This window comes from Schistocerca nitens, chromosome 1, assembly GCF_023898315.1.
Source record: "Schistocerca nitens isolate TAMUIC-IGC-003100 chromosome 1, iqSchNite1.1, whole genome shotgun sequence".
Taxonomy (NCBI): Eukaryota; Metazoa; Arthropoda; class Insecta; order Orthoptera; family Acrididae; genus Schistocerca; species Schistocerca nitens.
This window is the reverse complement of record NC_064614.1, coordinates 963068162-963082206: the sequence shown is the minus strand read 5'-3', so window position 1 is coordinate 963082206 and position 14045 is coordinate 963068162. Positions and strand designations below refer to the sequence as shown.

Sequence of the window (14045 nt, the reverse complement as noted above, 5' to 3'; positions counted from 1 at the left end):
ACAAAATGACATAGGACATGCCCTCACTGATTTATTTCATTTGTTAAGCTATATAGCATTATTTTTGCACTTTGATTTCAGTTTCTGTTGTTAATAAGATGCAAGCCACTCGAATCCACTCATGATTATCTCCATTTTTAAGAGAGAAAATTGTTGTGATCCCATAGCAGATAATATTTTAGAAAATAAATCTTAAATGCCTACACTCAAGTTTTTATTTATTTAGCCATGATTTTTTTTCTTCAGATGAAAGCCTTACTTTAAATACTCATATTTGTTGAACAACACTGCACTTATGTTAGTGGATTTTTTGTGACATCGTAATATTTGTTATAACCTTCATTATGCCATAATCAAGGCAATTTATAACAACATTTAAGATCAATAACAAAAAAGTCATAGTGTTCCTATTATATCTCTGTGAACAGATGCAATGAATTTATACATAAGTTAGCAAGTAAAGGGAAGAAGGGAATGTTAATTTTAAATTACTTTTTTTTTATTCTGTACAATACTATTAGTTGCATATCACACAATATAAATTATTATTTGTTTATAAATATGAACACTACAATGACAATATGATTAACAAACATCAGTTTTTATTCCTGGTGCAATTTACCATATGTAAGATCAGGTTCACAAATATCTTCTTCACTGAGCTTTTTAGCAAGGAAATATATCTCAGCAAGAGCAACAATAAGTCCACAAATTACACCTAATAGAAGGCGAAAACCAAAATCCAGTTCTCCCACAATCAGCTGGATTCCCAAAAATCCAAAAACAAAGGCAGCAATCACAGAAAATACAAACTGGAGAACAGCTATTAGCTGTCTGTTTATCTGCTTCACTGCAACAACAACAAAAATTAATTAATTAATCCTATATACCTTTATACAAAATATGATTTACAAAACAACTTGTAATATTAAGTTTAGAACAAGCTATCACTTTTTTCCAGGCCACCTGCTCAGCTACTGTATGTGGGGTGGGGTCGGGTGAGGAGAAGAAAGGATTCTGGCTGTGTACAGTCTCTCACATATCTTTAAGCACATTCACAATCTTTTTAAGCTGTGAAGATTTTATACTGCCCTCTTCCCTCTTTAAGCAATTTCAGTCCCTTTTCTATTATCACAACAATAACTTCTTTCACAATTATTTACCTTTTTAGTTTTTTGCATTTTCAATTGCATTTCTAACATACTTGGGCTCCAACCAGCACCACCCAATAACCATGGACATTTAACCAACATTTGGAAATGTAAAATCTCCAAAACAAAAATCCTCTTGCATGTACTCTTCTGCCATCAGCACTTTTACAAATACTTTCACCCTTCCAATTCTGTCATTCCCTATTCCTTAAAGACATCGTACTATGCCATCTCACCACCAACCACAAACCTTACCTAACAGCCTCTGCTTTTATTACAAAATCATTTTACTTTGTGAGAAGTTTCCTGCATCCTATATCTGAGATTGGGCTGTTGCCCTTGAACAGCTGGAACTGCACTCTCAAAATATCTTATTGGGGTATAGAAGGTAGTTATGCCCTACTCTCACCTGTTTAACAGCCATCAAAGGACCCAACAGTCACATCCAACATCATAGGTTTCCGACCCTGCATTTTTAACCAACTCCACCTTTCACACATCCACAAACTTCCTCCACCAGCATTAAACACATTACTCTAAATGCACATCCCACCTCCCAACAGTTATCGAACTATCTACCAGAAACCTGATCCCTGCAGAAGTCCGTACTCTCCTTCAGCCCTAAACCAAGATTTAACCATGCTGGACATTCAATGAGCTGCATTTCTTCAGTGAAAGTGTTTTTTCACCATTCTCCGTAAGGACCACAGTAAGCCAAAACCACACAATGAACCTTGTCTTAAAAAGTTCCAACCTCTCTCCACCCATGCTCCTCCATAAATTCCACCAAGCCACTCCGAACATAGCATCTACAGCGGGAAATGAATGTTTTCTGAATATCCTGATGACCATGCTATAGCCTCCACCACAGGCAGATATTATCTGTAGAGCTAATCTAGAAACAAATGCTTTGCTCTATTTTCCCCCCATGACACCAACAACAAACATGGCACCATTAAAAATTTCTCCCTAAAATTTTAAGGATCAAATCAGACATTGAAAGTAACCTTAAAAGTTGCACTACATTCATCCCATTCAGCTAAAACATAATGACAAATCTATTAGTAAATTAACTGCTGCCCTCTTATGTGAATATAAAACAGTCTGCTAAAATATTCTGCACTGTGATGCGCACACCACAAGTACCCCACACTGGAGGATCCTCTTACAGGATCACTTGTCCTGAACCCGTTAATGTTCTACTGCCCGGAGGTTCGGTGCTCGAGGGAACTAAATGTTTCAACTAACAGAGTCCCATTTCTCAATCATTTTATATGTTTTAAGGTGCATGGCAAAGCCCTATAAATCCTTTCAAATGTTAGAAAGGTGAAATTTTCAAAGCTGCCCAGGTTTTTTTTTTTTTTCTGCCTGGCAGCATGTGTTCTGCTACTGAAGTATTTGGATTAATTCCTGTTCCAGGAGGATTGGTTACAGGAGTCTTGTTGCTGTGTTGGATGTTGAGAAAGCCCTCAGCAGTACTCCCATTGCACTGGGAGGTGACTGAAAAGTTCAATGGTTCCATCTCGATACCAAGAGCAGTGAGGGGAAAAGTGTCCACCCAGACAGAACCCCATTTGTCTAGGTAAGCCTCATACACGGCACACCTTGAGATTGAAGGTGTTTTTTTTCGTTTTTATAAGGATAAATAAAGTTTTACGCCACATCATGATCCAAGCAGTTAATCCATGATCCCCTTTCCCTGTGACATACAATGTTCTACTGCCCTGTGGCAAAATGGTCACTGCAGCATGTCCAGAGTTTACAGTTACAGAGGACTGGCAGCACTTACTAGTCCTCAGCTCTGGAAATTGGTGTATCAAGTCTGTAGCCAGCAAATGTAGGCTGAGCTCCCCAAGGTGTTCACCATTTAGAACAACCGGAGGAGGGGGGGGGGGGGCTTTATCAGAAATACCATGGACACAAGCAACACTGCCCCTGTCACCACTATGTGAACCAACCACCGACATGCAACATCACACAGAACTTGAAAAACCTCACACTGTTATTTGCAAGTCTTCTCAGTCTTTTCATTGTATACTGAAATGAGAGGCATCATACCCAAAATTTTACCTACACTGCCCATCCAATTTCTTGTCACCCACCATACATACCTACATAACATCCCTGTACCAGCCCAACTTCCAGTCCTGCACCTGCAACTCATACTACAGTAGACGATCCGGGCACAAGACCTGTCTCATAAACCCACAGCCCCTGCTGCAGTCCAGCCACTAATATTACCTATCCTGTTAAAGACTGTCACTTGTAAAATCACCTGTGCTACTATCATTGAGTGGTGTTTTATCTTTGTCTCCTCTTCTCACAACATGTGGGCCCCTTTCAGTCTAGTGTCCAAGTGACCTGCCCTTTTATAATCATTTCCAACCCAACCTGTCCCTCTCTCCTCCCAAAGGAAGACTAATAGTTCTAAATGCTAGGATATATCATTTTTGTGTGTCTATAGGCAGCACTCATTGTGAATATAAGCATTGGCCAGCAATTCTGTCTCAATTTTAACATAATTAATCTACATTTCTCTACTTTCACTGTGAACCATTGTCTCTCTCCCTCCCCCCACAGTTATGCCAAAAAAGATCAATAGCTTGCTCAAAATCTGGTACAATTTTCTGAGCTATTTTGTGTATGTGTTACCTGCTGATGCACAACTGGTGATTCACCATCTTCCTCATTCTCATGGGTTAAAGGATTTGAAGGGGAGAAAACCAAAGGAGAGTGTAACATGCTTCTATGTTCCGCACAACAATGAATCCTGACTTTATACCCACAGGTCACTCAAAAAAAGAAAGGAGAAAAAGAGAAAGGAAACCAAGGATACACAGGGAAAGACAAACACTTAGCACATGAAGAAGTGGTACATTCAAACTAGTCTGAACTCCAACTTATAAAGAGTTGGTAAAGAAATAAACTGACCAAACAGTCTAGTTTAAAACTAGAAACTCAGCTGCTGAAGTGCATTTCTGCTTCTGATTTGTCTTATGTTTCCTTCAGTACAGAGTTGGGAATGACTTACCTTCTCTCCTGGTACAGCTACTTCCTTTCCATACTACTACTACTACTACTACTACTACTACTATTACCATTACCACCACCACCACCACCACCACCACCACCACCACCACCACCAAGGGCTACCAGAGGAACTAATGGCTTCAAATGTTTAACATTACCCATCATGTATTTTATATATTGTATTGGCACATGATGTTTACTACACACACTTTTTTTGCTTGATTCCATATGTTACTCACTGATGCTTTCTTTCAATTCTAGTACATCTAAAGAGCAATTAAATGAATTCTAATTTGTTGTTACCTTAGTAGAGAAATTTTCTGTTAGCAAAAAAAGTACCATACATGTACCTTGCTGAATGAATTGGTACAAGTGAATATGTATTAAATTTCCTGTCTAGAAACCTGGCCATCACTGAAGCAATCTTAAATATTTGGCTCCAGAGAGAACCACAAAGAAAACAGTTAAAAACATTCAGCAGTGCTAATCACAATCCAGTAGTCAAATACACACCATACAAAAAAAGTCACTAACAAATATTCGTGGTGGCAGTGTATCACAATAGACATTTTCACACACACACACACACACACACACACACACACACACACACAGCTGAAAAGAAGTTGACTGCATCCCAGATCATCTCTGGATGTCATAATTACAAAAGCTACTGATCTACTGTCTAAAGTAGAAAAAGAATACATCCAGTGCAGAAGCAAGAAAAATTCTTTGAAGTGGGTTAGAATGTACATGTATAAGGGGCAGTAAAATGAAAATGAGACAACTGGAAACACATTGGCCATTTGCGAGTAGGGCTTACACTCTGAGGGTTCTGTACAAAATTATGTATACAGACATTTCATCCATCCCAGGAATCAATAATCTTGACGATTTTTGCCTTTTACTGACAATAATACTGGCAAGGTACTGGTCCAGGGAACTCCAAGACTTTTGAGAATGTTTTAATTTTAAGCATGAAGTTGGATAACAAATGACAAAAGAATTTTTTTGAATGATGTAATTTCAATTCTAGGATTTTTCCTTTAGTTTTAATGTGAGAACTTGCTTACTGTCTAATTTCATGCTACTAGGTCAACAGATGTTATTCAATCTGTACATTGAGCAAGCAGTAAAGGAAACAAAAGAAACATTCGGAGTAGGTATTAAAATCCATGGAGAAGAAGTAAAAACTTTGAGGTTCGCCGATGACATTGTAATTCTGTCAGAGACAGCAAAGGACTTGGAAGAGCAGTTGAATGGAATGGACAGTGTCTTGAAAGGAGGATATAAGATGAACATCAACAAAAGCAAAACGAGGATAATGGAATGTAGTCGAATTAAGTCAGGTGATGCTGAGGGAATTAGATTAGGAAATGAGACACTGATAGTAAAGGAGTTTTGCTGTTTTGGGAGCAAAATAACTGATGATGGTCGAAGTAGAGAGGATATAAAATGTAGACTGGCAATGGCAAGGAAAGCATTTCTGAAGAAGAGAAATTTGTTAACATTGAGTATAGATTTAAGTGTCAGGAAGTCATTTCTGAAAGTATTTGTATGGAGTGTAGCCATGTATGGAAGTGAAACATGGACGATAAATAGTTTGGACAAGAAGAGAATAGAAGCTTTCGAAATGTGGTGCTACAGAAGAATGCTGAAGATTAGATGGGTAGATCACATAACTAATGAGGAAGTACTGAATAGGATTGGGGAGAAGAAGTTTGTGGCACAACTTGACCAGAAGACAGGAGATGATGAAGCTTGCACAGGATAGAGTAGCATGGAGAGCTGCATCAAACCAGTCTCAGGACTGAAGACCACAACAACAACAACAACAACAACAACAGGTCAACAGAAAGTATCCCAAAGATTTTTATGTGGGAGTTTGCCACAAGTGACATATGGCTGTATTTTTTGATAACAGTGACTTAAAATTAAAAGTTTCAGTATGCCAAGGAACCAGAGCCCTTAGTGTGTGACAAATTTCAACTTGTTAATCTAAGATATTTTGGGGAGGGGAGGGGGGAGGGAGAGAGAGAGAGAGAGAGAGAGAGAGAGAGAGAGAGAGATTGTGATGGATAGGATGGACAAAGTGATCCTCTTAGGGTTTCATTCATATCATCTTAGGGTTTCATTCATACAAACTGAGGTACAGAACCCCAAAAAAGAAGTAAATAAGCACATAAACTGTTTATTATTTTAAAAGTACTTGCCCTAACTGTGAGACAAGATGGCCAATGCCTCCATAAAAAATGAATTTTTATTTGACACTGTCCAAGGTCTATTATTGTTTTATCATCCCTCTTGATCATATTCAGGTGTCCAAATGAGTGGATTACTCCTTATATTTAACAATATTTCGATATGAAATTTAACACTGTTCCCTTGCAACCCCCTTTTTATTTTACAATTTTAGCATTTCCCCCATAAAACCACCTCAATTTTTATCAAAACAAATGGTCACACTATTAAAAATGTAGTGATTATAATTTAGTTTGCAATGACTGTTTTAACTACGGTATGTCCTCACAGGCTGCCTGTTGGTACATCCAGATGCTATAAATTAGTATGAAGGTCACATAATTCTGATTGCCTGTGTATGTACACTGCCTGACAAAAAAAGTGAAGCACCCTGAAGACATAATTGGATGAGAATCTTAATTTCTTTCATGTACACGCCATGTAATTGTACACTTCATGTATGGTTGCAATTATCTGTGACAGAACAGCCACCAGTGTGTGTTAGTGTTCATGTTTAGTGATTTTACCATACCAAGTAGGCTATGTAACAGGTGTGGACAGCATCAGATGTTGAATGATCAATGTCACAGACACAGAGATGCCACGTACTTTTTGCAGAGTGTGTTGCAGCACATGAAAGAATTTGAAAGAGGTCTCATGATGGGTATCCATTTGGTCAGTTGGTCAAATTGCGCTCTATCCAGATTTGTGGGCATGAGGATGTGACAGGAGATGAGGGAAGGCATATTAGTCATCAAGGTTCCTGCTGACCATGTCTCACCACCACATGGAAGAATCACTGTATTGTACACCAAGCACATTTTAACTGCTTCAATTCTGCACCTGTCATCTGAAAACAAGCAATGGACACTTTGCAGCAATCTGTGTAATCCTGCAGGATTGGTCAGACACTAGAAGTATCTGGACATTGGAATTACCATCCCATGTGTAAACTGTCGTTAACACCCCAACACAAACAGCTTTATTTGAAGAGGCACCATGACTGAAAAGCACAGACTGCTAATAAATGGCATCCCACTGAATTCCGCAACAGATCACGGTTCTGCACTATCATGGATGACTATCAGTGGCAGATATGGCAACAACCTGAGGACAGGTTCAATTCTTCCAATGTTTTGAAGTGCCACAGCAGTGTTACGACAGGTGCCATGGTTTCAGGAGCCATTGGGTATGAAATGAGGTAATGGTGGGTAGTGATTAAGGGAACTTTGACAGCACAACACACATCACAGACATCTCACAGACTCAAATATTACCTTTCATGCGACTGTATCACAATGCCATTTTTCAACAGGACACTGCTCGCCCACACACAGCCCGTGAGTTTATGAACTGTTACCATCGTTTGAGGTACTGCCATGGCCAGCAAGAGCCCCAGATCTACCCCCGACACTTGTGGGACCAACTTGCACGTCAACTCCATCCCAGTATTAGGCATATCAACAATCAGTTATTACAGCTGTGAGCCTGCTTGCCTCAGGAGAGGATACCAGGGCTTTATGACACCCTTCTGAATGAAATTGATGCACACATCCAAGCTGGCGGAGGCAGTGGGTAGCAGTGTGCAATAATTTGGCTCCTACTAACAAGTTCTCTGTTAATCTGACATCATATTTTAACTGCTGAAATAAGGTCACATACCCTCTCAACCTGTGAAGTTTCATTTCATTTCATTTCCTCCTCCCCATCTGGGTACTTCACTTTTTTTAACAGGCAGTCTCTATAACAATCAACTAATAATGATCCATGTTACAGCCAAGCCATTTCGTAGACAACTGATTACTCAGGACTGAGCCTATAGAAGCAAGAGTAATTTCTACTTGGTCCTGAACTGAATATGTAGGACAATTTAAGCCAAGTACTGGTGGAAAATTTGGCTGAGTTTATCAACAATTTTCTGTTTAAAGATATGCAAAACTGCAGGTACTGTATCAGTACCGATTCTGGAAATTATTTTCTGATACTAATTACTTAGGAAAGCCAACAAAAAGTATTCTGAACCTGTGTCTCATATAACATCTAGCAATTAGTTGCACATATAAATGAAATGAATTTCGGTTGAAAATACATCAATAATGTTTTCAGCTACTAATTCTCTTTTTTTCCTTTCTAAGCCCAGCACCAACACATTTTGTGACTAATTCCCTTTTCAGGACTGACTGAAGTTACAATGGGATCAGCAAAGTAATGACATGACTGACACCCATCTCATATGAAATTTTGTACAATACAAATAATGAATTGTACATTGACTGCCTGCATTGAACCAAATTTTATTTAATTTGTTTATACTACTAGGACATTGGGGAAGAGTGCAATATAAAATCCAATCAAAATGGTAAGAAGAGATTCAAGGTTAGAACATTTGATGCAAGATGCAGTCGTATCGATATTTACTTCTTTCTCGACATCTTTGATTGATGTTCATTTAATGATTTTCATGACATTTCACCAACCACTCACGCTTTTTAAACCTCAGAAAAATTACAAAACGCCGGTCAAGATACTGAGACAGAATCCAACAGGCAAGACGTCAACAAGTGCCATGAAAGCCTCAATTTTTTTTATAATAAGTGAGTGTCTCATTAGCGCTAGTTAGAGAAAGTTGGAACTCCTGATCAACTGAATGTTTTGTAATCAATAGCAGATCACATTCAGTGCAGATGTTTTACAGTCTTCCTGCGGTTTCGCCAGCTCGAGTGGTTGGCTAAATGTCAGGATAATCATTTAATGAACATCACCCGAAGATGTTGAGATAGTCACTGATTAGTAGGGCATCAAGTGTGTGTGTGTGTGTGTGTGTGTGTGTGTGTGTGTGTGTGTGTGTGTGTGTGTTTTTGGATCTAATGGGCATCCAACAGCGAGGTTATCAGCGCCCTGACATTTACTGAAATAAACGAATATGGACAAAAACTAAAATTGTCATACACGCATTCACTCTAAATGAGCACACAATCTCCCTATTGCACAGGCACTCTCACATGCACTAAAACCAACGAGGAGGGAAGATAGCTAATCAAGAAAGTAAAACAGATGGAAAACAACACACACAAGAGCTAAAAGAACAACACAGGGAAATGTGACTGACTAACCACTTACAAAAAACTTGGGTGAGCCAACCACCCTGTTGACACATTAAAAACATCGCCCCACAATCATGTTAAAAATGTGGGACAATTCACAGAACTTTAAAACACAAACCACATAAGTTTGCTCATTACATAAAATAGACTGAAGATCCGCCGGCAAATCTGCTGGTCAGCAAATAAAATGCAGTCCAATAAAATGTGGCACACCGTGATCTGCACGCCACAAGCACTACACATTGGAGGGTCCTCTTGCCAGAGTAAAAATCGAGGCATCATAGGGCTGTGGACAATGAGATGACGAGTAAGGAGGACCTCGTTCCGTCAACGTGGCTGGGAGGAAGTACGCCACAACCGAGTTGTGGGCTTGACGATACAGAGCTTGTTGTCGGTCACTTCTAGCCACTCGTCTTCCCATCGACACAGGACTTTGTACGTCAACAGTGAGGTGAGAGAATGCAGGGGGATAGCACACCAAAAGACCTGACGGTCACGACATGCCTCTTTGGCTGCTCGATCCACCCTTTCATTCCTCTGAATTCGCACATGCCCTGGTACCCAGTAGAAAGACACCTTCCCCAGTTGCTGTAGTTGGACAAGGGTGTCCTGAATAGTCTGGGTTACTGTATCTGCTGGGTACAAACGCTGGATAGAGTAAAGGGCACTCAGAGAATATGAACAGCAGAGAAATCTAACACTGGGAGAATGTCTCATCTGCTCCAAAATGTGTTTAACAACAGTTCATGAGGCACAAACATTTCTGCTGAATGGCAAGCTTTGGTAATATCCATATTAAACAGATGGGCTTTGGGTTAGATGAATGAAGTCTGGAACAGTGCAACAGTCTAAATCTTTTAGTAACAACTAATATTATAGCAAATTCTGGCTGTCAGTACACACCACTTACAGAAACTTGACAACCCAACCCTCCCCTTGTCCATTTCATCACATTCACCAACCTTTGTATTTTTGTCCCTATACAATGGTAGCCTGTGCCATTACTCAACTAGCATACTGTTTCACCATTTATATACTTTTAATCTTTGATACAATGTAATATAAGGTTTATTGATACATATCTTCTTTGTATCTATTTCAATATTCTAAAGACAGTTTGTGTATAGTACAGAGATTTTAATATCTGTATAACTTGTGTAGCACAATATTTTCAGGTCAATCAAACAGTAGGATTGGGGACTTACACTGATATCTGTAGAATATAAAACATTCAGTACATCATTACATACACTATGTGAGCAAAAGTATCCGGACACCTCTAAAAACATACATGCGGTTTCAGCTGTCCGAGACTGCAGTCGCGCGCGCGTCGTGTGTGTGTGTGTGTGTGTGTGTGTGTGTGTGTGTGTGTGTGTGTGTGTGTATGTATTGTTGACAAAGGCCATTGGTCGAAAGCTTTAAGTGTAAAAATCTTTTTGGCTGTGTCTATATGCGACTCAGCATCCCCGCTATATGGTGAGCAGCAACTTTTCTTCTCATAATATCGTTTTTCATATTAGATGCATTGTGCTGTTACCTACTGCCAGTTACACCGTATCAGCGACCTCAGTAGTCATTAAACATCGTGAGATAGCACACTGGGGCGCTCCGCGGAACTCCTTGACTTCGAACGTGGTCAGTTGACTGGGTCTCACTTATGTCTGTATGCAAGTTTTCCACGCTCCTAAACATCCGTAGGTCCACTGTTTCTGATGTGATAGCAAAGTGGGAACTTTGAGGAGCATGTACAGCACAATAGCATGCAGGCTAACCTCGCCTGTTGACTGACAGACCACAGTCAGTTTAAGAGGGTCGTAATGTGTAATAGGCAGACGTCTACCCAGACCATCACACAGGAATTCCAAACTGCATCAGGATCCACTGCAAGTACTATGACAGTTAGACAGCAGGTGAAAAAACTGAATTCATGGTCGAGCGCCTGCTCATAAGCCACACATCACGCTGGTAAATGCTAAACGATGCCTTGCTTGGTGTAAGGAGTGTAAACATTGGACAACTGAACAGTGAAAAAACTGTTGTGTGGAGTGACGAATCACAGTACACAATGTGGTGATCTGACGGCAGGGTGTGGGTATAGCAAATGTGAGGCAAAAATCTGCCAGCATGTTTAGTGCCAACAGTAAAATTCAGCGACAGTGGTGTTATGGCGTGGTGGCGTTTTTCACGGAGGGGCCTTGCACCCCTTGTTGTTTTGCGTGGCACTATCACAGCATAGGCCAACATTGACATTTTAAGCACCTTCTTGCTTCCCACTGTTGAAGAGCAATTCTGAGATGGTGATTGCATCTTACAACACGATCGAGCACCTGTTCATAATGCACGGCCTGTGGAGGAATGGTTACAAGACAATAACATCCCTGTAATGGACTGGCCTGCACAGAGTCCTGACCTGAATCCTATGGAGCACCTTTGGGATGTTTTGGAATGACGACTTCATGCCAGGCCTCACTGACTGACATAAATACCCCTCTTCAGTGCAGCACAGAGAATGGACTGTCATTCCCCAACAAACCTTCCTGCACCCAACTGAACGTATGCCTGTGAGAGTGGAAGCTCTCATCAAGGTTAAGAGTGGGCCAACACCATACTGAATTCCAGCATTACCGATGGAAGGCGCCATGAACTTTTAAGTCATTTTCAGCCAGGTGTCTGGATACTTTTGATCACATGGTGTACTATTTCTTGTTTTGTGCCCATTTAAAATTTAAACGCCACAATTTTGTGTTTCTCGTATAGATGCATAATCTTACAATTTCACACATCTTTGGAAATAATCTTTGTACAGTCAGAAGCCCTCAATGTTGTGTGAACTGTCTGATCTGTCTTACACTGTCTGATAACAATATTTTGAGAAGGGAAGTTACTACTCACCATATAGCAGAGGTGCTGAGTCGCAGATGAGCACAACAAAAAGGCTGTCACAAATAAGCTTTCGGCTAGCAAGGCCTTAGTCAAAAAATAGATCTCTCTCTCTCTCACACACACACACACACACACACACACACACACACACACACACACACACACACACGACTGCAGTCTCTGGCAACAGAAGCCACACTCATATTGTCTCTGATGGCTAGGAAGTTGAAAGCTGGTTCACAACAAAATAAATTATTATTTTGGAACATTAATACTGTATGTTTCAGTTTTCAAAATGTTTACACACCTCTAAGTCTGACTGAATATTTCATAAATGAAAAATTTGATCCGAAATAGAAATTGGGATTTTTGTCTGATGATGTAAGAAGGTGAATATATAAAGGAAACGTTAATTGACATTTACACTCGAGGACTTTCCATTAGCAGTCTTTACCTATGAATACATATGAACATTTAGGGAAGATGGAGGACTTCGTTCTTATTAAAATTATTGAAATTAAAACTACATTTGTGACTAATAGTTAAGCATAAAGCAGAAATGAAAGCATATTTTCAAAACAAAATGGCAGAAAGATTACACACCAATGTAAAACACAGGAACTTTATATAGAACAGTGTCACAAAGATATGTACCTTTCTTAAAATAATGTCCTCAACACAAAAGTATTCAGTTGGTAATATGTCTATATTACTAAGAGATCGTGAAACATTCATTCATAAGTGCACACCAGACTCTTAACAGCAATTTTAAATAGTGATTATCCAGTTATTTCTTAACATAATAAAATACTAATCAAATGAGTATGTTACCCAGGTCAAAACCAAGGAAGTTCACTTTCTCAAATTAACATTTTTGTAAACAACACAATCAACTTTCGTATGTTTGATGACCGTTTTCTTTATATGATGCAGCCTATTTTATACCTTCATAGGATGGAAACTACAAGTGACCAAGAAATGCTGATAAGTAGAGTGGCTTGATTTTTTTCAGGTGGTTTAAAGGTGGTATTAAGACATTGAGTTTAAAAGATCTGTTACAATAAAGAATTAAGTTTGTATGAAAAATCCAAGACTGAACATAATATTTGACATGTTGAGTGTGGTCCACGTATTATGCTCTCTTCACAAACCCTAAACTTCCAAAATGCAAGCAAAATCTACGCAAGAGCAGAATTTGACTTACACTGATAGCCAATGGAATCTTCCGGTAGCCTCACTCTGACTCCATCAACAGCTTTTGTCATGGCCTTATATTCACGTTCCGCTTGCTCAACCTTGAGTTTTTGGATTCTTGCTTCTAGCTCTGGATTTCGAGGAATGACTTCCAGTTCCGGTAATTTAATTTCACTACCTTCCAGGAGCTCATGGATATAAACTACTGTTCCATCCTTCCGTACACTTCCATGCTGTAGATATTGGTATAACCATTTTATGTCCGAAATACTTAGTAAAACTTCACTATCTGAATATTCACCCAGCTGAATCTGTTTAATTCCTTCTGAAACATCACTGCACTCTCCTAAGCACTCTACGATGAAATTCTCAAGCTTCTTCGAAGGTTTTATTTTTATTGTAGGATCATTTATGGATCCCATTTTGACAATTTATTGCACAA

At 39.3% G+C, this 14045-nt stretch overlaps 1 protein-coding gene across 1 annotated transcript; it reads right to left on the bottom strand.

Annotated features, from left to right (window-relative positions):
* Nucleotides 1-584: 584 nt before the first annotated feature.
* LOC126194857 (transmembrane protein 199) lies at nt 585-14025 on the bottom strand. The gene is made up of 2 exons (XM_049933205.1): nt 13614-14025; nt 585-850 (listed from the first exon to the last, which is right to left on the bottom strand). Exons 1-2 carry the CDS (start codon nt 14023-14025, stop codon nt 603-605), a joined length of 660 nt encoding a protein of 219 aa, XP_049789162.1. The 3' UTR covers nt 585-602.
* Nucleotides 14026-14045: the final 20 nt, after the last annotated feature.